This window comes from Scomber scombrus, chromosome 21 (genome assembly GCF_963691925.1).
Source record: "Scomber scombrus chromosome 21, fScoSco1.1, whole genome shotgun sequence".
Lineage (NCBI taxonomy): Eukaryota > Metazoa > Chordata > Actinopteri > Scombriformes > Scombridae > Scomber > Scomber scombrus.
In genome coordinates, this window is record NC_084990.1 from 24,363,006 (window position 1) to 24,390,292 (window position 27,287).

A 27,287-nucleotide genomic window follows, 5' to 3' on the forward strand; every position below is an offset into this window, starting at 1 on the left:
AAAATTAGCATAAAAGCTGCAAAATAACATGATAGCAAGTGAAGGGAATGGCTGATGTGAGGATAAAAGGAGCATAGCAGCGGTTTTACATGTTTAAGAAGAATAACCACAATCTGCATACAGCCTCTGTTAGTACCAATTATCTCTAAAAACATGCATAAATATTTTAGTAACATTTTTATGTGATTCACCTACATTAAGAATCAGTGCTTCACCCACCAAAGCATACATGAGTAATTCATGGTAGTTATTATTCAGCTTTAAAACAGTCTTTTATCAGGACTCTTATTTCCATGTGGAGATATACTGTATATTCCTTCTGTGTAGGTCCATGTTGGATCAGTTAGCAGGACAGATGTTGTGACTGCACAGACTCTTTGAAGCATACAGAATATCTGAACAACAAGTTCTAGTTAGGAAGGATGTACAACTTGTTGGTTCATCCACATCATTACTGCTACGCTCCAACTCCTGATCCATCGTCTATTGCCTCGGAGAAATAGCCGTATACTCGCACTGTAAAGTTACTCTAATGAAAGCCATGGCCTTTTCCCACCATTCTGTTTCTATGTGTTATCAGTGATAAAACTGGAAGCAATACAATAATTAACTGTATTAATATTCAATTTGAGTTCTGTGTGACAACATTTAGCTTTCTTTATGCAGTGCAGATGGGGACTGACTAACATGCAGAGTCAGACAGTAGACTCGGGGTTATTATCAGACTATTTCAATCAGCAGAGACCAGAGAATGAAGTTAAAGAATGTTTATTATGCAGATGAAATGAATGATTAGGTATTGTCAAGGTCTTTGGCGCTTGGACTCTGCAGGGAGAAGTTTGGAATCGAAGGACTTCAGTCCTGAGCAGCAGCATGATAGAAACCCCCATGGAGTCCAGATACTGGTGGTGGCTGATGACTTCGATCAATCAGTGTCGGGCCAAATCACAACAAAAGTCATCTTGAGGCCCTTTTCAAGTGGAGCAGGACTAGACTGTATTCATTGATTAATTTAGAAAAAGACCCAACAATCCCACATGAGCAGCACTTGGCAACAGTGGCAAGGAAAAACTCTCCTATTCGGGAAGAAACCTCAGGCAGAACCAGGCTCTAGGTGGGCGGTCATCTGCCTCGACCGGTTGGGTTGAGAGGAGAGAGAGCACAGAGACAAACAATGTCAATCTGACTCTGCTGAGACTGATCAGCTGATGAGGTTGAAGTGTTGCACTGAGGAATCTGAGGACTGGGTGGTGATGGGGAGGTGGTGGGTCGCACAAAAACAGCATCAAGAAAGCACCTGAGCAGAGAGGGAGAACATTTATAAAGACAGCTGCAATATGATAGGCTGACAATGAAGGTATGTCACCGTGCTATTGGTTAGACTTGACCAGGTGATGTGAACAGCTGATGTGTCAATTGATGCTCGAGAAATAACAGCAAGGAAATTATGAGCTTTGACGGAGATCAGTATGAGCTGTGAGAAGGATCAGAATGACTAAAGAAGGAGAAATAAAACTATGACGTGAGCTCACAAACAGATGGTCTTCCTGTCTGAACTTTCGCTAAGCTTCATTTGTTTGTCCTACTGGACTGAACTGCTGGAATGGTTCTCTAAGTCTTTTGGTCCCTCTATACGAATGCTAATTAGTACAGACATGCAACGTCTGTTGGTGAGTGTTGGGGCAACCATGATGTTATCGAGATAATAACAAGAATAATAGTTATAAACAAATGCACATGTCAAATTATCATCGTTGATATTCTCATTATCATTTAAAAACAAAGGCTGTGTCAGTGTGTCAGTGTTACACATTTCTGTGTGTTTTCTGCAGGTCTGGTTCAGTTCAGTGACGTCCCAAGGACCGAGTGGGAGCTGAACACCCACCAGACTAATCAATCCCTGCTGAAGGCCATAACCGACCTGCAGCAGATGGGAGGAGGCACCGAGACAGGTGATTTAACATCAGGCTGATCCACACCAGCTTTACACTGAGGGACTGAGGCAGAGGCTCTGATTACATCCACATATAAAACATCTTCAGAACAGAGACTTCAGATTAAATGGATAAAAAGTGTTTTAGTAGGTTTATGATGAAAATTAGATGGATGATAATAGTAATTTGTACTATTGTTGCTCTCCTAATATTATATTATATAATTAATAAATATAAATGAATAATTATAATACTATCATGGTTATTACTATTATGATATTAAGTGTTTGTATCGTACCATGGTGTAATATTATGAATCAAAGATTGCTGGTGCTGTTATAATGATAGTGATTACAATAATTATGATAATGTAATAACATTAAACATTTTAATGAGGATCTCACTAAAGAATTTGAAGCTCAGTGATTGGATGCTTCTGACTGAAATGCATCTTGGGAGTCATAGTTAACTTCTCTCTTCCACAGGTTCATAGCTTTGGTTGTTTGTTTTTTATCATAGACTCAGATATTTTTAACAAGGTTGTGGATTTGCTCCATCAGTCAGCTAACAGCCTTTGCAACAGTCAGCTTTTCCACTCTGTACCTTTTTAAAGTCTCTTTATTACTGTCATACAGGAAGGGCTCTGCAGCACGTCCTCCGTAACAACTTTAAACCCGATGTGGGAATGCGTGCAGACTCACAAAAAATCATTATCCTGATTACTGATGGAGATTCTCAGGACGAAGTAACCCTTGCATCAGATCACCTGAGAGACAGCGGCATTGAGGTCTACGCTATTGGTATGACTATTTTAACCTTTTTCAAGTTTGTAGGCCACTTAATCTGAAGAGTATCTTAGTTTTGACTTTCACTGAATCAAACCTGCAGCAAATGTTTTCACAAGTCCACAGGAGGCAGGAAAAACACTGAAGTCACATTAAGCCTGGTCCATTACTGACCTGATGTTGTATTCCACATTTTAAAAATCGTATTACCAGCTATCACATGTACATATTATACATGTTAGTCAAAAAACTTTCAATCTGAACTTATTTGCTGATTTCTGTACAGCAGCAGTCAGAGGTTTGGACACACTGAATCTTTGAAGTGAATGGGAATGTGTGTCTACATTTTTGACTGGTACTGAACATCCAAGCACATTTCTGGAGGGATATTTGGAAATGCACTGTTAACAACCTTACATTTTGTATTGTTCACTGTCAAAAGTAACAAAAATAGATGTTCCTGCATCCCAGCACCCAGAATAATAAAACTGTAATTCTATACATAGATTAATGAAGTCCACCCATAATAGTCTTCAAAATATACTTAAAATGTTCATAAACTACACATACACAGCTGCATTTAATCATAACAGAAACTATTCACTAAATACCAATATGCGCCTCAGTGGCTCTGATTGTGATAGTCTGATTAACAAAGAAGCAGCACAGCCTCAGAAAAGATTTTAAAGTGAATATAAAATCTAAAATATTCTGCAGCTACAAAACTACATAATTTTACCCCAAAATAATGAAATGATAGACCTGTGATGGACTGGTGACTTCTCTAGGTTGTAAATAATATTTTACCCACAATTTAGATTCTTTTGTTTTGAGTTTCATTTTTAATCAGCTTTAACTGTACAATTGTTTTCTCAGGTGTTGGCGATGTACACTCGTTACAGCTGCTGCAAATCACCGTAAATCCTAAACATGTGTACATGGTCAGGGACTTCAATGGACTCCAGCGCATTGTGAATGACCTCGTCATAAACATCTGTGCCAACAGCAGCTTAGGTAAGCAAAGAGTCCATCACCATCAAACAGTGATACATGTTAGAACCTCACTGATCCACTGATGTCAGAATCAAAGTTTTTAAAGATGTTGAGCTTCGCCTAAATTTTGGATTGTTGCAGTTAAATATCAAGTCGTCTTGTTGCTGGGAAGTACTGCATATTAGTCTATTGCATAAGAAAATACACCTTAAACCAGGTTGTCACTTCAGGTGTTGATGGAGGAAGCTATGAAAGGTACAAGATGTCTTGATACTTGTATCGAGTGTAGAGGACTCTCACTATCAGTGCTTTGAGACTGTAGCCTTCAACATGTCCTGTCTACCTCTGAGGTGTACTGTTTCCACCAGCACCATGTCCACTAACTCCATCTCTCGCTGGCCTGTTTTTTATTTAATTTGTTTTATTCTGATGCTCCAAAAACTCTGATATTGCTGCAGCATGAGCAGTTCAACACAGAGTCCACTTTGGCTTTCAAACAATCATTATCTTCTTGCAGGTGGCTCACATTGGGTTAGTGTCTTAATTAATAATCTTTATTGGTATGAATGTTGCAGTTAAATATTCCCAAAACTAATGATGGTCCTCTCTCTCTCCAGACTCTGTCAGGCTGGTGAATGGGACTAGTCTGTGTTCAGGCAGACTGGAGGTGAAGTCTGAGCAGTCGTGGTCCTCAGTGTGTGAAGCTGACTTTGACCAGCAGGATGCAGAGGTGGTCTGTAGGGAGCTTGGCTGTGGGTCTCCTTCAGTCCTCCAGGGGGCACTCTATGGAGAAGTGGAGGCTCCAATGTGGACCAAAGAGTTCCAGTGTGGAGGCAATGAGTCTGCTCTCCTGGACTGTAGAAGATCAAACTCAACTAGAAGAACCTGCTCACCTGGTAAAGCTGTTGGACTCACCTGCTCAGGTAGAAGAGGAGCTGCAGCTTTGATTTGTCTTCATTTCTGTTCTAATGAAACTCACTTTATTATTTTACTGTTGACTCTCTTGTTTCTGTTCAGAGTTCAGGTTGGTGGAAGGAGCCAGTCGCTGTGCAGGTACACTGGAGCTGAAACATGGAGAGTGGAGACCAGTGGATGACTCTGACTGGACCCTGAAGGAAGCAGCAGTAGCCTGCTCAGATCTGGACTGTGGCTCTGCTGTTTCAACAAGAAGCATAAATAATTCCTTAGATAGATCTTTATGGTGGATCAGCTCCAAGTGTGTTCAGTCTGGATATGCACTGAGGGAGTGTGCATCATCAGATTCCTCTTCCTCCATCGTGGAGCTCATCTGCTCAGGTAAGTCCATCTCTTTCCTTCCTCTGTCACAGTGATAGTTGGTGGTTTCCATTGGACTGAACTGTAAACTTATCCAAGACGACAGCATCCTAAAGGGTAGAGAAGTTAGCTTGTTCCTGGAGGCTCATTGATTCAAACCCCCATAAAAAGCTGATTCAGCCAATCATCTCTCTGTATTTACAGACCTGCTGCTTCAGCCAATCATCTCTGTGTCTCCTACCATGGACGGGGTCTCCGGGGCCCAGCAGCAGGGGTTTCAGGTTCTCCAGGGCTCACGCTTCACCATCAGCTGCTCCGTCCAGCCTCAGTACCCAGGAGGCTCCTTCCAGCTCACCTTCACCTCCTCCAACACAACATACAACTACACCCAGCCAGCTGTCAATCACTCTGCTGACTTCCTGTTTCCTGCTGCAAACCCCGCCCACCAAGGAAACTACAGCTGTGTTTATGGCGTCTATGTTTTTTCTCATAACTTCTCCTCTGAGAGCCGTCTGCTCTCTCTCACTGTCACAGGTAAGCTGAAGCAGAGTGTGAAGCTCAGTCCAACTGAGACGTCACACTGACTTTGTTTCCATATTTGATAAAAAGTCATGAGGCAGCAGGAGCGACCCAGCGACCTACAGAGAGCTGAGTCACAATCTGATGAAGGAGCTGTAAACTGTTTCCTTCCCGGCTTCTTTAACACTATTCAACCATCACAACTGTGTTGTAGTGGAAAGTAAAAGTAGGGGTGTCCTGATACAACTTTTTCACTTCCAATACGATACCGATATTGCAGCCTTGGGTATTGGCCGATACCGATATTGATCCGATACCAATATCAGCATGAATCATACATACTTTTATTACTTATTTTGTAGCGTGGGATGTTAGAAAAGGCTTGATCAAGTGATATTACTCAAACAGGGGTATTGTTTTGTCAACAATGTAGTGGCGGCTAGGCATAATGTAGCGAGGCTCGAGGTGCTCAATTAAGCGTTTAAACCCGACATTACTCACCACAGACAAGGGCTGGTCATCAAGCACAATAAACTGGCCTATCTTTTCTGTTATTGCTAATTCCTTTTTGCCGTCCCGTGGGAGTTTGTCACGCTTTGCAAATGTTTCGGACAGCGTTGGTTGTTTGAGGGAACCGGCGGTTTGTTTCTTCGCCTCTGTGGTCTTGCGTATTAAACTTCCCCTGATCTGTGCCACCACGGGAAACATTACATTAGTTTTGCACTCAGCTGCAACGTCTTTTTCTGACTTTAACGAAAAATACTGCCACACAGCCGACATCACTCCTACTTCTTGCTACTTCTTCTTCTTCGTCTTCTTCGTGCTTATTGCTACTTAGTTAGCAGCAGAACAGTTAGCTCACGCTCACGCTGTTGTTGTGATCACACGGGTTCTGCATGATGGATCCGGGTGCTGCTGGATAGAAGAGCTGGAGCGGATTACTGGAATGGTCTGCTTGTATTAGAGTGCTAATATCGGAGATTTTGGATCCAGTCCGATAAAATCCCATACTTGTTTTTTGGATGATATCGGACTGATATCCGATATCAATATCGGATCGGGACACCCCTAAGTAAAAGTGAAGCCAGATAAGCACTATAATGATAATAAACAGGGCTTTACATGATGAACTCAGAGCTTCACCAGGATCACATCTGATTTAACTGCATGTAAAGATGTTGACTGTTAACAATCAGTTGAATCATTTTAACCAGACAGGAGCTTTAAGGAGAGAATCAGCAGACTTTCATTCATTCTTTCAAAGCAGCTGTGAACACATTAGTGGTTTTTGTTGAACATCATCAGCATACAGAGAGGATCAGATGAACTTATTCTCTAAGAGCTGAATCAACAAGCTGCTTCAGACTTCACTGATTTTAGGAGATTTAACTTCATTAAAGTTCCTGTTTGATGGGAGCTGTTGTAACGCATTACAATGTAACTAACTAACTGATTATTTGACTACTTGTTGCAGCTCTGTTTGGCAGTAAAAGCTTGGTGACATATAGTGTTTCATGCACGCTAGCGGTACTACTGCCTGACCTCTGATGCTAACACAAAGCTAATAGAGAAACACTTATAGACCTGCAGTGATGCTCAGACTCAGTGCAGAACCAACCAAGCAGCCAAAGCTTGTGTGTTGCTTGTCTCCATCTTTCAGAAACAAACTCAGTAAAGTATCGATAATAGTTAACGTCATCAGACAGGAAACCTTTGGACTTATGTTGGTATTGAAACGTGTAGAGTATCTTCAGTCTGCTGCTGACTCTGAGGAACAACAGGTTCTATATGTTATTTTGAGGCAGTAATTATTTGTACAACATGGTGTTATGATGGTCAGGACTCATATTATTTTATCTGATATATTTTTACCCAACATCGTCTGCATTGCTAAGGAGTAACACAAAAGTAATGTAACTAGTAGTGTGATTACTTTCCACAGGGAGGAATTAAGTAACTTAACGAATTACTTTAAAGAAAAGTAATGAGTTATGTATAATATATTACTTTTTTGAGTAATGACCCCAACACTGGCTGTTGTACTCATGATGTCATGTGATCTAATGTGATGACTGAATGTGTCTCATCAGATCCAAAAGATTTCATCATCAGACTGGTCGTCCTGCTGGTGATTCTGCTGATGTTCACCACTGCCGTCTATTTCATCCCGAAGGTACTGAACATGTTTGTTTAGAGGACTGATTGAAATGAAGCACTCAGCCTGTTTATCTTGAACTGAAGAGAGGAATGATGCAGATCTGTGTTGTCATGTCTCTGCAGGCCAGCAGGGGGCAGAAGTCAGACCCACAGGAGAACATCGAGATGGATTGTAATAACCTCAGTGTTTCCAGAGCTGAAGGAGAGCCGGCTGAAGAGGAAGGAGCTCAGGGAGCAGAGTAGGACCTCTGAGGACAAACACAAAAGCTCTTTAATGAAATGAGGCCAACCAGGAAGTAACTTAAAACTGCATTCTATCAAAAGGCCACCAGGGGGCGACCGTTTTGGTGTCAAAAGGACTTCCGTCTCTATACAAGTCAATGGAGAATTCACCAACTTCTCACTTGATTTCTAACCTCAGTAAACGTTTTCAAAATGTGTTTATGGTCTCAATCGCTAGTTTAAAGCCTTCTTCAATGCAGTATGATGTTCATTTGGGACATTTTGGCCTCCCTGATTTTATATGTGACGATAAAGCAGGGTATGCATTAGGGCGTGGCTACGTGGTGATTGACAGGTTGATTGGTTCACAGGTTCAGGAGGGCGCCTCATGCTCCTCCTGATGCCCATATAAGTAGAATCCATGTTTTTATTTTTCCCAGCATGCACCTGAAATGTTCAAGATGGCGCTGCTCAGATCCGATACTATTGGCCTCCGAGCAGCAGTCCACAAAACAATGGGTGACGTCACGGATGTTACGTCCATGTCTTAAATACAGTCTCATGTGTTTCAGGGATTAACGTCACATTGGACGATTCTGCACATCATGATTAATGAGTTACCAGTGCTTCACCTGGTCTGCTATGACCAATAGCTTATAGTGGTTCATGTTAACAAGCTTTATAGACATAAACATGTATAACAGGCATCGCTGGTTCATTTAGCTGATTTTATGACTCTTTTCTTCATGAGGTACTTTTACACTTGTTTTACGACTGTTTATCAGAAGTTAGTCTCACTTTAAAACACTGGGGATAAAAACTGTTTTGCAAATGTTTATGAGGGAAACACATCAACTCATTTGTTAGAATTCCAGGATAAAGATAAATGAGTTTAAAGTGGATTATAAACATATTTTTTCTTTGTTTATAAGTAAACTCCACAGGTCAGCCAACTCAGGAAAAACAAACCTCACACGTCTGCAAAACTGTCACATAATACTCAGTTATCTGTATATAGTTTATTTTGTCATTATTAACTCGTGTGAACAGCTGTTACTTTTTTTACTTAAAGATTTCCATCAATTGAGAGTTTTAACTTTTTTCCTTCACTGCCGTTTTTATACTGTGTGTTTGAGCATAAAATAGTTTCATACAGCTGATATGTAATCTTTGTTTTTTTAATACTTTTGTTCTTTGAGTTAAAAATTCAATAAAAGCATGAAGTCGAATCAAATGTTTGATGTATGTCTTTCTGATGAGTCAGTTTACAAAAGAAGCAGAAGCATTAAGTGATAGTTAATAACTAGTTTACTGATCATTTATAATTTAGATTAACTTCTGGGTTGTAAGCAGGAGGCCGACATTCAAATCCTGACTCGTGCTCCCGAATTAAATCAACGATATGACGTCAAGTTTTCAACCAGATTTTACGTCTGTGTTTTTATATGTAACTTCTTTCAAAGACTAAAGCTGGCAGATTAATCTCTCTGATTCAGACTTTCAACATTTCACATCTTTATTATGACAGCTTGAAATCACATAAACAAACAAATGTAAAAACTTCAACACATTTCACAAATATAATATAAACAGATTCATCTTCATTGACCTGAAAACAAAAAATAAATAAAGCATCAGTGCAAAATATTCTTATTTAATCTCCGACTTTTCTGTGCTGATGTGTCAAAGGTTCATTATCTCTGCAGCTGTGAGCAGAAGCCTCCCTGCTGCTGCTGCACACAACAGAAGTGAAGCTGTGGATCAGATAATGTCACTCTGAGCATTTCTTGCATTAAAAAAAAAAAAAAAGCTTTAATATTAACAGTCTGCTCAAAACTGTCTCACTGCACTGTGATACGACGACTGATAAAAGAAAAATAGGATAAAACATTTTTAAAAAACAAAACAGCAGCATGGACATTAAACACAGCAAATACAAAAACACTGATATAAATTATTAACTATTAACAAAGAAATTATACATCAAAGTGTTCAGTGCGTCTTTTTTTCCACAGGAAAATGACGACACGTAGAGAGACTCTGATCTGTGGCATGAAGCCGCAGTTAGCCGCAGTTAGCCGGGAGTCACTGTGAGTCTGAGCTGCCTCCGCTCTCTTTCTGCATCAACAATGTGAAATCAGCTGTGTGGCGTGCCGTGCACTCTGAAGCGGTACATGCACGTGTACTCCGGGTGGCCCCAGTTGGACAAAACCTGCACCTCGATGATCTGGAAGGTTTGCTCGTTCTCCTCCTGACGAAGAAAGACAACAATGATAAAGTATGGTGTCATCAGCGTATCTGTGCACTTTGAATATGATCTGATAATAATAATAATAATAATAATAATAATAATAATAATAATTAAAGCTGCAATCAGTGATGAACGGGCCCTCGCCCCCCCCCCACCCCGCCGTGAAAGAGCGAAACACAGAGTGAATGTGAAGTCGGTCGGATTAAATCTGCAGGAGGAGTTCGTTAAAGTACGAGGCGTGGAAATGGCAACAATAAGCGCTCAAATTGAAATAAAAATGTCCGACTTCCTGTTGGAGTTAGCGTGTGGGTCCAAGAGACTTTTTTGTGAGAGTCGTTATGATTCATATGAAAAATGTTCAATTTTAAATAAAAATGTCCCGACTTCCTGTTGGAGTTAGTGCATGCTCGAGAATTTCCGCTGTGGCTTTGACCCGGAAGTGAAAGGAGACGTCGTATTAACCTTTCAGGTGCATGCTGGGAAAAATAAAAACAGGGATTCTACTTATATGGGCATCAGGAGGAGCATGAGGCGCCCTCCTGAACCTGTGAACCAATCAACCTGTCAATCACCACGTAGCCACGCCCTAATGCATACCCTGCTTTATCGTCACATATAAAATCAGGGAGGCCAAAATGTCCCAAATGAACATCATACTGCATTGAAGAAGGCTTTAAACTAGCGATTGAGACCATAAACACATTTTGAAAACGTTTACTGAGGTTAGAAATCAAGTGAGAAGTTGGTGAATTCTCCATTGACTTGTATAGAGACGGAAGTCCTTTTGACACCAAAACGGTCTCCCCCTGGTGGCCTTTTGATAGAATGCAGTTTTAAGTTACTTCCTGGTTGGCATCATTTCAGAGGACCAGAACTCCCCGCCTGGTGTTAACTGAGGACGCAACTCACCCGGAGGACTGATAGGATTTGAGTTTGATTAATCTAAAAGTAGTCCTAATAAAGTAAGCACATTAAGGTGTTTAGTGTTACTGCTTCACTTGTAGTCAGTTGGAAGTATTTCAAACAAACAACGTTAGTATTGATTGGATCAGATTAGATAATTGACCCAGCAACAGTGAAACTGTTTGTGAAGCTCTGCTGTCTCTACTCACAGTGACTGAGTAAGTCTGCAGAGCCTCTCCGTCCTCGTCGTAGGTGAACGAGCCCAGCAGCTTCCCCTTCTCCTGCCTCTCATCATCCAGACCCTAAAAAACACAGTTCACACTTTCACACATCAGCTTTAACAACACGTTTTCCTCTCAGGCTGAAATGTGACGCCAGAATATACAGAAAAGGAAACATAACTGACATATTTCAAAAAGTATTTAGTATTTATTTATCACATTTAATATGATCAGTTTAACATTGGACCATAATAAAATGTCTTTTATAGAGAAGAATAAAGTCTCTGCTCTCTGAAAGCTTCATTAATCCTCTGAATCAAGCAGTTTCTGGTCGTATTTTGCTTCCGTCACATTTTTACTCACTGTGGTCTCATTGTTCTCTGCAAAGTGAAGTCCTGCACCTCTTTAGATTCAGGACAACCATGGCTATAGGCTGATATAACTCAATTATGTCTTCATGCAGTATAACAACATTTAAAAACTAGAAAACTCATTAGAAAAAAGAAAAACGGAAATTGAATTTCTCAGATTTTATCGTTTTAAAAAGTGAAAAAATAAGGAATTCGTGTATACAACACATGTTCAGGTACCCTCAAGCCTAAGGAACATAAGACAAATATTGGTGGTGGCACTAAGTTCAAAGAATCTTCACATTTTGAGACCTTATTTGATGTTTGGAATTCCAGGTGTCCTGCACCTCTATGGGTTCAGGACAACCATAACTAAAGCCAAATGTAACTCAACAATGTTTCCTGAGAAGTATAAAATATTGTTGTACTCATATAACCTTTTTATAAAGTCCTCACTTTATAAAAAGGTCCTTTTATATGACTTTATATGAGTCATATAATAATATAAAAGCAGGATGATACTGTTCTAGTGGGTTGAAGCTCATATTGAAGTCATTTATAAAGGACTTTAACTAAAGATTAGTTTCATTATAATTCACACTGATGATTAGTTTTTACTTTAATAAAGTTGATTAGTTGTAAAATAATCAGAAAATAAAGATAAATAATATAAAATGAAAAAAATATAATTCCAGATCAAACAACTAAATTTAAGACATTTTTAGGGTTAGTGGGTTTTTAACTCTGAGGTGAGAGAAGTTAATTAACTGGTTTTTGGCGTTTCTTTGTATTCTTCTGTGACGGGTCAGAATAAGAACAGTATGTGAGAGTTAACAGTAATATATAAAGATCCAAACTGCGTCTCTCTCTCTCTTACGTAAACGCTGAAGTCTCGGGGGGCGCTGTGCAGCGTCCTGCTGGGGGCCAGGTTCTTGGGGATGTGCTCCAGGGAGAAGGCGCTGGGAAGGATCCTCATGGAGAGCCGGATCACCAGGAAGCCTGTAGAGCCTCTGAAGGCCCAACAGTTCCCTGGATGGACGTCCGGCTGCAGGAGACACGAGGGGACGTCTGACTTAGAGCTTAGACCCCGTCTGTTCCTTCTTTAATTCTGTCCTTTCATTCCCTCTTTCCTTCCTTCCTCCCTCCTTTCCTTCCTTCCTTTCTTCCTTCCTTCATCCCTCCCTCCTTCCTTCCTTCTTCCTCCCTCCTTTCCTTCTTACCTTCCTTCCTTTCCTCCCTCCCTCCTCTCTTTCTTTCCTCCCCCTACCTTCCTTCTTCCTCCCTCCTTTCCTTCTTACCTTTCCTTTCCTTCTTACCTTTCCTTCCCTCCCTCCTTCCCTTCCCTCCCTCCTTCTCTCTTTCCTCCCCCCTACCTTCCTCCCTCCCTTCTTACCTTCCTTCCTTTCCTCCCTCCCTCCTTCTCTTTCTTGACTCAAAGACAACAGGAGGGTTAAATAAAGCTAAACAACAGAATAATCATACAAAAGATTTCACAATGGAGGTGTGAGAGTGTGTGAGTGTGTGTGAGTGTGTGAGTGTGTGAGTGTGAGTGTGTGTGTGTGTGAGTGTGTGTGTGAGTTACCTGGATCACAGCTCTTGGAGACTGAGAGAAGTACCACAGCGGAAGCCCGAACAGACTGAGCAGAGCCGCCTTCGTCTCGTACGTCTCTGAGCAGCGAGTGCTGAGGACGCTGCCGCCTGCAGGACGACATCACAGTGGTGTAACCATAAAAACAAAGTCCACTTAAATATACTGTAGGTGATAAAATATGTATCATTCTTTTGTGGTTACACCATTTGACATTTTCAGGAGCATTCAGTCTTACTTTTGGTAAAAAATGGTGTAAATGTCATTTCAAATGATATAAAACCAACAAAAATACTAAATGTACATTTTAACAAACCTGATGCTGCTTTTAAATCTAGTTTAACTGATTTATGAATTCATCATCATAATAATAATGATGATAATTTAATAATCGTGTGCAGAGACGTGAGAGAAATGGCAGCGTTAGTCTCTGACCTCCAGACTCCAGCGCGTAGTCGGCCCGGCCGGTTCGGTCCTCAGAGAACAGACGCAGAGCGCTGTTCACCATCTGCTGGACGTCCTGCAGAGACACGTTCAGTACAAGGTGAACGGACTGAAACACTTTCACATTCACACACTGAAGCTTCAGCCTTCAGGAGCAGGAAAGAGTGTTTATAAAGATAGTAGAACTATATAAAGATTAAATATTTAGTACTAAACTTCCAATTGGAAGATTGGCGGTTTGATTCCCGGCTCCTCCAGTCCACATGTCGATGTGTCGATGGGCAAGACACTTAACCCCTAATTGCTCCCGTTGCTGTGCCAACGGTGTATGAATGCGAGTGAATGGTTAACTTCCTCTGATGTGCAGGTTGGCACCCTGCGTGGTAGCTGCTGCCATCAGTGTATGAATGTGTGTGAATGAGTTGTAGTGTAAAGCGCTTTGAGTGGTCGAAAAGACTAGAAAGGCGCTATATAAGTACAGTCCATTTACCATAGTATAACTATATAAAGATTAATATTTAGTACTAAAGGAAGGAGATTCCAAACGCTTCCCTCATGATTGCACGATTTCCCCAACTGCACAAACAAGTGTTAAGTGTTAAAAGTGTTACTGCAACTGCACAACATTTTTTTTTAAATCAGGTTTTTGGAGCATTTAAAATCACCTCCTGTGTGACGGCGGCCCCTGAAGCCCCCGAGGCCCTCTTGGCCCCCGTGGCCCCCGAGATCTGCAGGCCGGCCTCTCTGATCGTCTCCTCGCTGCCTCGCTGCTGCAGCTGCAGGCTGACGTTCTGCAGGATGCGGAGCTCCAGCGAGGACAGCGCCTCCTGCAGGTCGACACCGCTGACGTAATGCTGAGACAACCAATGAAGGAGAGACTCACTGGAGGCTCCGCCCACTTCCTGGTTCCCATAGACCAACAGCTGAAACGCCTCCTGGACCTGAGCAGAGACCTGAGGAGGAGGAGGAAGAGGAGGAAGGAGAGGAGGAGACAGAGGAGGAGGAGGAGGAGGAGGAGGGGGGGACAAAGTAGGAGGAAGAGGAGGAGGAGGAAGAGAGAGGAGGAGGAAGAGGAAGAGGTATTTTTATTATTTATTTTTAATTTGAGTTTTTACTATTTTTAATAATAATAATAATTATCATCATCATCATCATTATTATGATGTAGAGTACTGCTCTCAGCTCTGTTCTCCGTGTGTTTATGAAGCTGTGAAGTTTAAATATAAAGTTAAATTAAAACCCAGCAGCAGGTTTCTGTCTCACCGTCTGCTCGAGTCCTTCGAGTCCTTCGAGTCCTTCGAGTCCTTCGAGTCCTTCGGTTCGTCGGCAGTCGGACAAACCGTCGACGTCTCGCCTCACGTCCTGCAGCGCCGCCTCCAGCCGGGAAACCTCTGCCAGCAAAGCATCATGGGACGGACGGTCCACACCAACACTGAGACACAGTCACATAAACTGCTGCTGAGCTCATTCATTCATTCGGCTGCTGCAGTAAACAGTCAGTGTCCTAACGGTGTAACCGGGATTCATTCATAAAGGTCTTATATACGAAGATCTGGAATAAATATTATACACTTAAATTATTTAGAAAAAATGTGATGTGTCAAATGGTGTAACCACAAAATAATGATAAATATTACATATTTTATCACCTACAGTGTATTTAAGTGGACTTATACTAATAATGACTTCATTTAAACATGTAAATGGTTCCTGATCTCCATGGTAACCAGAGTAAATGTAATATGTAGAACAATTGTATTCCATTACCTTTATTTAATATAAAGTTATAATGTAAGATCATGCCAAACTAGTTGATATGGTGTTTTATTGACAATTTACTGTTTTTAAGCAAGTTGAATTATTTGGTACAAGGTTTCTATGGTTACACCACTTAGACATTTTTGCCATAATCCTCTAATATATTCTCTCTAAATGGATTAAAAGCAGAAATTTGATGTTGGGTCCACAAAAAAGGATGTGTGAAGTTATTCATACGTTTATTTTCACATTTTAACCCTTTAAATTTGACACATTTAGTTTAAATCAAACAGAGGAAGAGGAGGAGATGCTGAAGGTTACCTGACAGCAGCTGGAAGTGTTGTAGGTGAAAGTTCAGCTTCCTGTCTCCGGTGGACCTGCTGTACATCATCATCATCATCATCATCATCATCATCATCATGTGACTGTTGCTCATATATAATATATAAACACATTATGAGAAGCGTGTGTGCACCTCTGTGTTGGCAGCGAGCGTCTGCAGCTGCAGCTCCAGCTGATCCAGACGAGACGTTTGGCTCTGATGCTGCATCGAGTCCTGCTGTCGGTCCTACACACACACACACACACACACACACACACACACACACAGAGACACACACACACACACAGAGACACACACACACAGAGACACAGAGTCACACATACACACACACACAGAGTCACACACAGAGTCACACACAGAGTCACACACAGAGAGTCACACACACACAAAGTCACACACACACACACAAAGTCACACACACACACACAAAGTCACACACACACACACAGATAGTCAGACAGACAGACACAGACACAGACACAGACACAGACACAGACACAGACACAGACACAGACACAGACACAGACACAGACACAGACACACACACACACACACACACACACACACACACACACACACACACACACACACACACACACACACACACACACACACACACACACACACACACACACACACACACACACACACACACACACACACACACACACACACACACACACACACACACACACACACACACACACACACAGACATAATTGGGTTGTGAAGAAGAAAACAATGACATAGAATTAACAGAATAGTAAAGTAGTAAAACTAAAATAATAAATTCTAAATGAGTTGTATTGTTGCTCTTTATAAACACAGATTCTGTTCTGGTTCTGATCTCCAGGTTCTGACCCGTTCTCGCTGCCGTCTCTCCTCATCCAGCCGGCTGCTGATGTCAGACATCTGCTGGTCCATCAGTCCGCTGAGCCACGGCTCCACGTCCCCACGCTGCTGCTGCAAGCTGAGGAAGGGAGGGAGAAGGGAGGGAGGAAGGAAAGGAGGGAGGAAGGAAGGAAGGAAAGGAGGGAGGAAAGAAAGAAGGGAAGAAAGGAGGGAGAAAGGAAAAGGAAGGAAAGAAGGACAGAGGAAAGAAGGAAGGAGGGAGGGAGGAAAGAAAGAGGGAGAGAGGAAGGAAGGACAGAAGGATGGAAGGACAGAAGGAAGAAAAGAAAGAGAAGGAGGGAGGACAGACAGAAGGAAGGAGGAAAGAAGGAAGGAAGGAGGAAAAAAGGAAGGAAGGAAGGTAGGAGGGAAGAAGGAAGGACAGAAGGAAGGAAGAAAGGGAGGAAAGAAGGAACAGTCAAAACAGACATTCACTCTAAAGGCAGAGAGAATCAAAGGGAGGAGAAATCATTTTACATTCCCTCTTATTTATCGTAATAAAACACCTGAGCTGCTGCAGGTCTGTGTAGAGCTGCAGCATCTCTCGGTGCCTCTGCTCCTCTCGCTGCCCTCCGGCCTCCACGCGCTCCCACAGCGCCGTCAGACTCCGCTCCAGCAGGGCGAGCCGACCAGAGTCGTCACCCGCCGCTGCTTCCTGTCAGTAGAATATGTTTATTGTTATTGTACAAACAACGAAACTGAAATGCAATAATAATAAATAATAAGCAAGCCTAAAACATTCAAGCCAATGCGGAAGTAAGTTAAAGCTGCATTCTATCAAAAGGCCACCAGGGGGCGACCGTTTTGGTGTCAAAAGGACTTCCGTCTCTATACAAGTCAATGGAGAATTCACCAACTTCTCACTTGATTTCTAACCTCCGTAAACGTTTTCAAAATGTGTTTATGGTCTCAATCGCTAGTTTAAAGCCTTCTTCAATGCAGTATGATGTTCATTTGGGACATTTTGGCCTCCCTGATTTTATATGTGACGATAAAGCAGGGTATGCATTAGGGCGTGGCTACGTGGTGATTGACAGGTTGATTGGTTCACAGGTTCAGGAGGGCGCCTCATGCTCCTCCTGATGCCCATATAAGTAGAATCCATGTTTTTATTTTTCCCAGCATGCACCTGAAATTTTCAAGATGGCGCTGCTCGGATCCGAAACTATTGGCTTCCGAGCAGCAGTCCACAAACCAATGGGTGACGTCACGGATGTTACGTCCATTTCTTATATACAGTCTATGGTTCAGATTCACTCAGTGTCATTTTAAGACCTCAGAAATGAAAAGTTTTGTAAATCCTGTGTTACTCCTGACGGCCGTGGCGTAGCAGAGCGAAGGCCCGTTCATCGCTGCTTGCAGCTTTAATTTGTATTTATTTCACTATGTTTTTAAGGATTGTAATAAATGTGTGTTGTGCTTTAGTTTTGGGGGTGTGGACTGTTTAGATGCAGGAACTGAATTAACAGAAGACATTATATATTATTATTATTTAACCCTCCTGTTGTCCTCGAGTCAAGGAAGGAAGGGAGGAATGAAGGAAAGAAGGACAGAGGAAAGAAAGAGACGGAGGGAGGAAGGGAGGGAAGAAGGAGGGCGGGAAGGGGGATGGAGGAAGGAAGGAAGGAAGGAAAGAAGGAAAGAAGGACAGAGGAAAGAAAGAGACGGAGGGAGGAAGGGAGGGAAGAAGGAGGGCGGGAAGGGGGATGGAGGAAGGAAGGAAGGGAGGAAAGAAGGAAAGAAGGAAGGTAGGTAGGGGGAGGAAAGAAGGAAGGGAGGGAAGGAAGGAAGAAAGGAAGGAACAGTGAAAACAGACTGGGAGGACGACAGGAAGGTTAAATCTCTGTGTGACGTACTTCTTATGAACAGCTGATAGAACAGTGTTGGTACCTCCTCCTCAGCTGTGTGTGTTGCTGCCGGTCGGAGCGGCTCCGTGAAGCTCTGCGCCTCCTTCTCCGCTGCGCCTCCTCCTCCTGCTGATCGGGTCGATAGATAGACGGAGGAAAGGCCGGAGACTTCAGACACCGCCGTCCTCCACTCGGTGATGTTGACGGCTGGAAGGACGGACTGTAGAGCAGCCGGACCGAACCAACACAGACCTGAGGGCGGGGGGGGGGGGGGGGGGGGGGGGGGTGGAACCATAAACAGCGTCTGATATAAAACTTCCAACATTTCTATAATAAGACGAGCAGAGGGCCTGAAGGTGGAGCTAAATATTTACACTATGAAATGTTTGATTAATAATCAATAATGTGGATTTAATGATAAAGTGAGTTAAAGGTTAATAACAGAGCAGCTAGAACAGTCTGTTAACCCTCCTGTTGTCCTCTAGTCAAGGAAGGAAGGGAGGAAGAAGGAAGGATGGAAGGGAGGGAGGAGGGAAGGATGGAAGGGAGGGAGGAGGGAAGGATGGGAGGGAGGAAGGAAGGATGGAAGGGAGGGAAGGAAAGGAGGGAAGGAAAGAAAGAAGGGAGGGAGGAAGAAAGGGGGATGGAGGAAGGAAAGAAGGAAGGGAGGAAAGAGAGAAGGAGGGAGGAAGGACAGACGGAAGGAAGGAAAGAAGGAACAGTCAAAACAGACGGGCTTCATTTGACCCGGGAGGACACGAAGGTAAAGTTCAGATATGTATTCTCCTCTTAGTTTTGGCCCTTAATACTTGATCAATAAATATCAGGTCAAAAATACAACATGGGTGCAAGACTGAAATAAGACATTAAATCCAATAATCATCCCGTCATTACTCAGGTTTTGCAGAGATTCTTTCATCTCTAGAATAATATGCTTTGTTAATGTAATTAAAGATGATTGTTTGTAATGTTGCAGAAACTCACTGAAGAGCAGCAGCAGAGGGACGAGAGCCAGAAAGAGTCTGAGAGGAAACCTGCAGGAGATAAAACCACTGATGATATAATGATTCCTGAGTTCAGAGAAACTTTCTGTTAAATATGAAGAATGTTCAGCTGCAACTTTCCATTTTCCTCCAACTTTAAAAAAAAAAAAAAAACACTTTTAGGATTTTCAGATTTAAGCCTCAACAAATTAAATGAAACTTGCCGAGTCAGGAGGAAGCTGGTGGTCATGTGACGCCATCGTCTGCTGAGCCACCTGAACGCTTCCCCTGCTGTCTTACCTGCACACACACACAGACACACACACACACACACACACACACACACAGAACTGAATCTTACCAACACTTATTATCACTGAGCCTGCTGTGAGAATAATTAACAGCAGACGAAGAGTCAGAAAAAGCCCAAAATCCAACATGAAGCTCCGACACACAAATAAAAACATGCTGCATCTCAAGAAGAAGAAGAAAAGCAGAAGAAGACTCAGAGAGGAAGTTTATCTATAAACACGGTGACGCAGCTTTGGACCTGCAGAGCGTCCGGCGCTCCGGGTCAGAAGCCAAAGAGCCGACGCTGCTCTGAGAGTCAGCTGCAGGAGGCAAACACACGTCACCTTAAACACCTTTAGTTATATTAGTATGAACGTAATGAATTAAGATGAGTCAGGAAGTCACTGAAGGATCGACTGCAGAGTTTTAAAACCTTTTTAAAAGCAACACTTGATTCAATTTAATACCTTTGATTTCATGAAGCTGCTCAAAGAATGACCCTAACCCATGATTGGGTCATGTTACCGACGTTGCCATGGAGACCGACAGACGGGGGAAGTTTTAATCAATAAAATCAATCGATGAAGAATAATAATAATAAACTGTGTGTGCAGATTACGATTCATTAAAAAAAACACAACAAACAGACTAATAACTAATGCAGGGATCTCTGGTTACCATGGAGACGACTGATTACCTGCCGCCCAAAGCATAGACTGAACGTGACCCTTCAATTTCTGTGGAGCGACACTTAAATATCCTTCTTTAGTCAGAACCTGCTGATGATAATCAATTAATAATAAATCCTAAAAACCTACATGAAGTGTTTAAATGGATTAAAGGACGAGTTAATGTTCTTCTTTCCTTCTTCCATCCCCCTTTTTTCCTTCCTTCGTCCCTCCTTCTGTCCTTCCTCCCTCCCTCCTTCCCTTCTGTCCTTCCTCCCTCCCTCCTTCCCTTCCTTTCTTCCTCCCTCCTTCCTTCCCTCTTTCCATCCCATCCCCCTTTCTTCCTGTCCTCCTTCCCTCCCTCCTTCCTTCCTGTTTTCCTTCCTCCCTCCCTCCCTCCTTCCTTCCTTCCTTCCTTCCTCCCTCCCTCCCTCCTTCCTTCCTTCCTTTCCGTCCTCCCTCCCTCCTTCCTGTCCTTCTTCCCTCCTTCCTTCCTCCCTCCCTCCCTCGAGGACAACAGGAGGGTTAAGACACTTTAAAAATGTTCCTTTCTATATTTAAATTGCTGTAAAGTGTTTTTTCTTTTATATTTTTAACCTGTAAACACAGAAGCTCCAGATCAGCCGCGACACACAGGAAGCCACAGAGGAGGATGAGGATGAAGATGAAGATGAAGATGAGGTGACAGTGTTTGTCTCTGAGCGTAGTTTCTCCTTACAGTCGTCACAGTGTTTTTAACCCACGGACACATTAAATAAAACTTCCTTTATGGAAGTGAAACCAACTTCAATGTTTCTTTCTGCTGCATTAAAAGTTGAGTCAGTTTAAAGCAGCACAGAAGTAGAGATGATGCAACTTCAGCTTTGTGCTTCTGAGTAAGAATTTAATTGTTTTATAGTCTATTTTATTGCATCGGTTTTACATTTTTATTTAACACTATTTTATACGTTTTATCTTTAAATCTCTCATTTTTGACGAGCTTTCATTTTACTTTTCTTTTGTCTTTTTAATTTATTTTAACCTTTTTATAACTCCCAACTTTTAATAAACCTTTTCTCTTACTGTCTTATTTGTTTAATTACTTGTCTTTTAATTTGTTCCATCGTCATTTTCTTCCTGTTGTCACTTCTGTCTTTCTATCAGCTGAGAAACACTTTGAACATGAACCTGTAATAAAGCTGCTGCATAAAGAAAAGTTTCAAGTTTCATTTTAAAAAACAAAAACTTAATAAACTCACACAGAGATCCGTTGGGCCGGCGCTCCTTCATGTCTCCACAGCGGCTGAACCGAGCTGCAACAGAGAGGAGAGGCAGTCAGATACAGCTCGACAGAGGGGGGGGTGGGGGTGGGGGGGGTGGGGGGGGTATTTGCATTTTTACCAGGGAAACAACCAAAGCAATAAACAAACAGGGTGCAGCACATTTGTTTGGGAAGGAAATGCAGCAGGTGAGGAAGTAAGAGTGATAAATAAAAACCCAGAAAGCAATCAAAGTTAAGGGTCAGAGCTGCAGAGGAGAGATTAGTTATTTAGATTATTATTATTATTATTATTATTATTATTATTATTATTATTATTATTATCATTATTATTATTTATTATTATTATTATTAGAGAGGAAACTCATTAAGTTAGTGGAGGATGGACACCAGGTCTGTGGAGGAAGAGTTGTGTTAGTCAGCTGAGAACAGGAAGAAAAGAGTGATGAAGAAAAAGATCTACAGCTTTTTATTCTTTATATTTATGCTATACATCATCATCATCATCATCATCATCATCATCATCATCATCATGAAGGCTCAAAGTTTCTCCTCAATGACCCGAACACTTCAAAGACTTGGTCTGAGATTCATTCACAAATCATTTCAGAGAAGTTTGTGTGTTTAAAAAGTCAGGCTGCTGTTTGGTTTATAGAAGGATTCTGATTGGCTGTCAGGCTGCTGTTTGGTTTATAGGAAGGATTCTGATTGGCCTGTCAGGCTGCTGTTTGGTTTATAGGAAGGATTCTGATTGGCTGTCAGGCTGCTGTTTGGTTTATAGGAAGGATTCTGATTGGCTGTCAGGCTGCTGTTTGGTTTATAGGAAGGATTCTGATTGGCTGTCAGGCTGCTGTTTGGTTTATAGGAAGGATTCTGATTGGCTGTCAGGCTGCTGTACGGTTTATAGGAAGGATTCTGATTGGCTGTCAGGCTGCTGTACGGTTTATAGGAAGGATTCTGATTGGCTGTCAGGCTGCTGTACGGTTTATAGGAAGGATTCTGATTGGCTGGTCATGTGGTTTCTCTGAAAGAACATCTGTGGGTCTTTATGCTGCAGATAATAAACACCTCAATACTGTGATGTCACTTCAGAGCTGCAGGTTTGTGACTCTGGAGAGGAAAGCCCCCCCCCCCCTCCACCCCCTCCCTCTTCACCACCACCACACAGTCGGTACCTGCGTGTGTGTTGACCTTTGAGCTCAGCCCCCCGACACACCTGCTGCCAGCTGTGTGTCAGCAGGGAGCCGCAGCAGGCCGCAGCTCTCCTGACACACAGCACAGAGGAGACAACCACAGCTGCAGCACATCTGGAGGAGTCAAACCACACGAGTCAGAAAGAAAGAAAAGAGGAAGGAGGTCTGTGTGTGAATCAGCATCGATCTAGAGAGAAACCTCAGAGTGAGACTTCAGCTTGACTTTAAAATCTCACAGACAGACACAGAGAGAGAGAGAGAGAGAGAGAGAGAGAGAGAGAGAGGAGAGAGAGAGAGAGAGAGAGAGAGAGTGAGAGAGAGAGAGAGAGAGAGGAGGAGGAGATGAGAGAGAGACAGAGAGAGAGAGAGAGACAGTAAGTTTAAAGAAGGATTCATTCTGCACATCTCCAGCTCTGCATTTACATTCTGAGGAGGAAGAAGAGGAATATCTTTTCATTGATTTCCAGTTAAAAACTTGTTATTTATCGTCCACTGGTCCGTTATGCAGCCGCTCAGGAGTGATTTCAACATGTTGAGGTTAAAAGGTAAAGTTTTAAAACATCCTAAAGAACCAAACTGACACACAGCACAGTTCTCTGCTGTCTGTTAAACATCTGAATGTGCTCTAATTATATTCTATCCAAATCCTATCACATTTTATGAGATAAAATAGAATCAGAGCTGAATGATTCTGAGAAATTATCTAATTGTGATGATTTTTTACTGATATCACAGTGAATATTAGAGTTTACATCATCACATCATTATGTAATCAGGGAAGCAGCCAAGCAGTGTTGTTATATTATTAATGATCTGATGATCTGATGTTATGTTTTAGATAATTACACACTTTAAGATTTCCTGCAGGTTTGTTAGATTTCACTTAAATGACAGAAACTAGTAAAAAACTCTCTCCCTCTCCCTGTGCGTCTCTCACCTTGTCCCGGCTCTTGTGACTCCGGTCTCGGCAATACACGGTGGAGGTTTTCCTTGGTCTCGAGGCTCGGAGCGTCCTTCGGAGCCGTTACGAGAAGGAGCAGGAGGTGTATTTAGAGGAGCAGGAGGTGTACTTGGAGGAGGGGGAGGTGATGGAGGAGACGGGCTCACAGTCTCTGCAGTAAACTCTGCTGGGCGTCTGGACCGGCTGTTTTGACACTCGAGCTGTCGGAGCACAATCAGAGAGCGTGCTGCCTGCTGGGACGGAGCCCGGGCGCGGACGAGGACGGTGCTTTCTGTAGACGACAGGAAGTGACATCACACTGGTATAATATTTTGAGTGTTAATATTTGTGGTTTTACTAACAGCATTGACTTTGTCACTAATTACTCTCCCATGCAGAGTTTCTGCTGTAACTCAATATGTTTGTTAACTTCTTCCAACTAGAACCTCTAACTCCATCAGATCACAATTCTGATCGTCCAAACTCTCCATTAAGACACAAAACCCTCATTTTAAATCCTGCTGTCTTCACCTGTTAGTGCACTTATTCTTAGTAGATCACCACAAAACACACACTAACCACACAGTTTACCTACTCTGTATTATCTTAGTGAATCAGACCTATATACTCCAACATTTAAAAATGATTCTTTCAAGTGTCGTTACAGGACGAGAGAATTTTATGTATGATCCGACCTTTGGGATCAACATCGTGGTCCAGACCTGAAACACCAGAAGAAGAAGAAACATTTCTGTCAGCTGATCCAGGATCATGTGACCCGAATCAGCTGTTTAAGTGTCGGTTCAAACAGTTTTAAAAAAAAAAACAAAAAACATCAAATCTCGTCATAACCCCAGAATGTGTCGACCAGCGTGTTCTCCTGCACGGGAGGATGTGTCCAGCAGGGAGGTGAGAGCAGGGAGGGCGTCGGAGGTGACGCTGTGGAGGCTGCTGTTCAGGAGAGGAGGACCCACACCTTTACGAGGAGTCTGACCGAGGAGGAGAGACTCTGAGCAGGAGGAGGAGGAGAGCAGGAGGACAACGAGACTTCAACGACCTGCAGGAGGTGATGGAGGAGGGAGAGGTAGGGGGAAGACGGAGGAGAAGGGAAACAAGGAGATGAAAATGTATACAGTGAGGAGGAGGGAGGTGAAGAAAGACAGATGAGGAGAAGCTGAAGTTCAGTTTCTGATGTCAAAAAACCTGACAATCAGCTGACTGATCAGCTGACTCACCTGCTGCTCCTCCAGCTGCCTCCTCCTACACTGAAGGAGGCGCTGCTAGTGCGGCAGACTCCGATCCAGCAGCCCTTCATCCAACCGCAGGCTACGTCTGGACATGATCCCCGTCTGTTTCCGGCTCCTCCCCACAGCGAGTAACTGGAGCTGAGGAATAGGAGGAAGAATATCTTTGCATGATTTCCAGTTAAAAACTCATTATTTATCTTCTACTGGTCCTTTATGCAGCCGCTCAGTTCAGCCTCTGTCTGAGACAGGCCGTTTTAGGCTCCTGTCTCTTTAAGGCACCCCCTCCTCCTCCTGATGAGCCCACTCTGCTCTGATTGGTCGGCTTCAGGAAGCTTCTACATAAACTAACTATAGCAGCAGGATTTCACTTCTTTTTTCTCCTTCTTTTACTCCAAATGTTCAACTTCTCAAATCACATCCGTACATGTTGGAGCTGAATCACATCTGAGATATGAGAGTGGAGACACCTTAGCAACCACGGAACACAGCACCTTAGCAACACGGAACACAGCCCTTAGCAACCACGGAACACAGCCCTTAGCAACCACGGAACAGTCCTTAGCAACCACACAGCTACTGAACAGAATCCTGAGTTGCAGCATTTCTACAACTTTCACCTCCAGTTTATGAGAGTTTTTAACATCAGAAACTAAAAACATAAAAGCTGAACATGAACTCTTTAAATAGATATGAGTCTTTTTTTTAATGGAGCTTACTAATGAAACACAGCTGACTGGTATTAAAGCTGTCTGTACGGACTGTGTGCTGATATATTGATCAGAAACACTCTGCAGCTCAGTCTGAACACACACACACACACACACACACACACACACACACACACACACACTGAGAACAAACACAGAGGACTACCACCACAGAAGAAGAACAGGTGAGGATACACACAGGTCGGTCCAGCCCCAGCTCTGCAGATCCACGTCCTCGTCACACACACTCATTCCAGGTAACAGAGCTGCACACACACACACAGAGCTGTGTGGCAGCAGGCTTCAAGTTCACCTTAAACCTGCTTACACTGCTGTGAGCAACACTTCCTGTTTGAGCTGCAGGTCACTGAGCTGATTAAAGCTCCGCCCCTACACACACACACACACACACACACACACACAGTTTTCCTCTCAGGCTGAAAACATTCAAGTCTGTTTTTATTTTATTAAAACTTTACGTTTAGACGCTGTTTGATCATCATAACTTGCTGCAAGATTCATTTACAGCCCAGTTTGATCTCAGCTGGGCTTGGACCAGTAAAAACCAGTGCATAATAATCTATAATAATATATCATATATAACTTTACTATGATAAAACAATGAGGCTGAGCCCTTCACAGAGCATCATATGAGCAGCTTCAGTTTCAGTTTTATGTATTGAAGCTCATCACAGATAAATCATCCAAACATTTTATAGTCTGGTCAGTCAGTTTAGGGTTACCATGGTAACAGATACACTGAAAAAATGTGTCTGAGCCCTCTGAGGTGAATTAGTCCTTCAGATCTGAATCAGTTATCTCAGGCTGAACCAGGGTTATTATAGTTAACTAAACTAGCAGCAGTAGTAAGGAATAACTCTGAGTTGGTTCCTCAGAACAGCGACTGAATAATGACATCAAAAACATTTTAATAAAATTACTTTTCTGTAATAAACTGTTCCAGCTGTGTCCTAACTCAACAGGAAACATTTTAATTAAAATACATTTTATTTTTTATGTTTCTGATAAACAGGCTGGAAATAATAATAATAATATTATTATATAAACAACATTTATTACATCATCATTTTATTATACATGTGCTGGAAATTAGGGTTAGGGGTGGGGGCCCCTCCAAAGGTTCAGCAGATAAATGTGAGGGGGTGGTGAGATGATGAATGGGGAAAGAAGAACAAACTAAGTTCTGATACAAAAATGTGTTTTCAGTTTTTTGACTTTTTCTCTAATCTTTGATTGTTTGCTGTGAAATATTGGATCATTTGAACATTTATAGAAATGAAAGCATGTGAGAAGTTTAGAGGGGGAAAACCAGTATTTGGTGGAGCTGTTAACAACTCATAGACATCTGAAATGTGAGCGACTACACACTGCTGTCTGGTTTCATCTTTAACAATGTGTTGTATTTATAAAGCTTGTTATATTATCCATTGTGTCAAATCTGCATCTGAAAAGTAACTAAAGCTGTCAAAATAAATGTAGTGGAGTAGAAAGTACAATA

The 27,287-nt window shown here is 42.3% G+C and overlaps 2 protein-coding genes across 2 annotated transcripts; one reads left to right on the top strand and one right to left on the bottom strand.

The window, feature by feature from the left end:
* Nucleotides 1–4,337: 4,337 nt before the first annotated feature.
* Nucleotides 4,338–7,906, top strand: LOC134003163 (scavenger receptor cysteine-rich type 1 protein M130-like; the record flags this gene model as incomplete). Its single annotated transcript, XM_062442290.1, has 3 exons — nucleotides 4,338–4,635; nucleotides 4,730–5,012; nucleotides 7,750–7,906. Coding segments are annotated over 3 exons (738 nt in total), but the record flags the coding sequence as incomplete, so codon positions are not given.
* Nucleotides 7,907–10,022: 2,116 nt separating this feature from the next.
* Nucleotides 10,023–17,984, bottom strand: LOC134003164 (SUN domain-containing protein 1-like). The gene is made up of 9 exons (XM_062442291.1): nucleotides 17,952–17,984; nucleotides 17,141–17,289; nucleotides 14,906–15,074; nucleotides 14,308–14,595; nucleotides 13,634–13,718; nucleotides 13,193–13,308; nucleotides 12,488–12,655; nucleotides 11,249–11,341; nucleotides 10,023–10,136 (listed from the first exon to the last, which is right to left on the bottom strand). Exons 1-9 carry the CDS (start codon nucleotides 17,982–17,984, stop codon nucleotides 10,023–10,025), a joined length of 1,215 nt encoding a protein of 404 aa, XP_062298275.1.
* Between the last annotated feature and the right edge of the window lie 9,303 nt (nucleotides 17,985–27,287).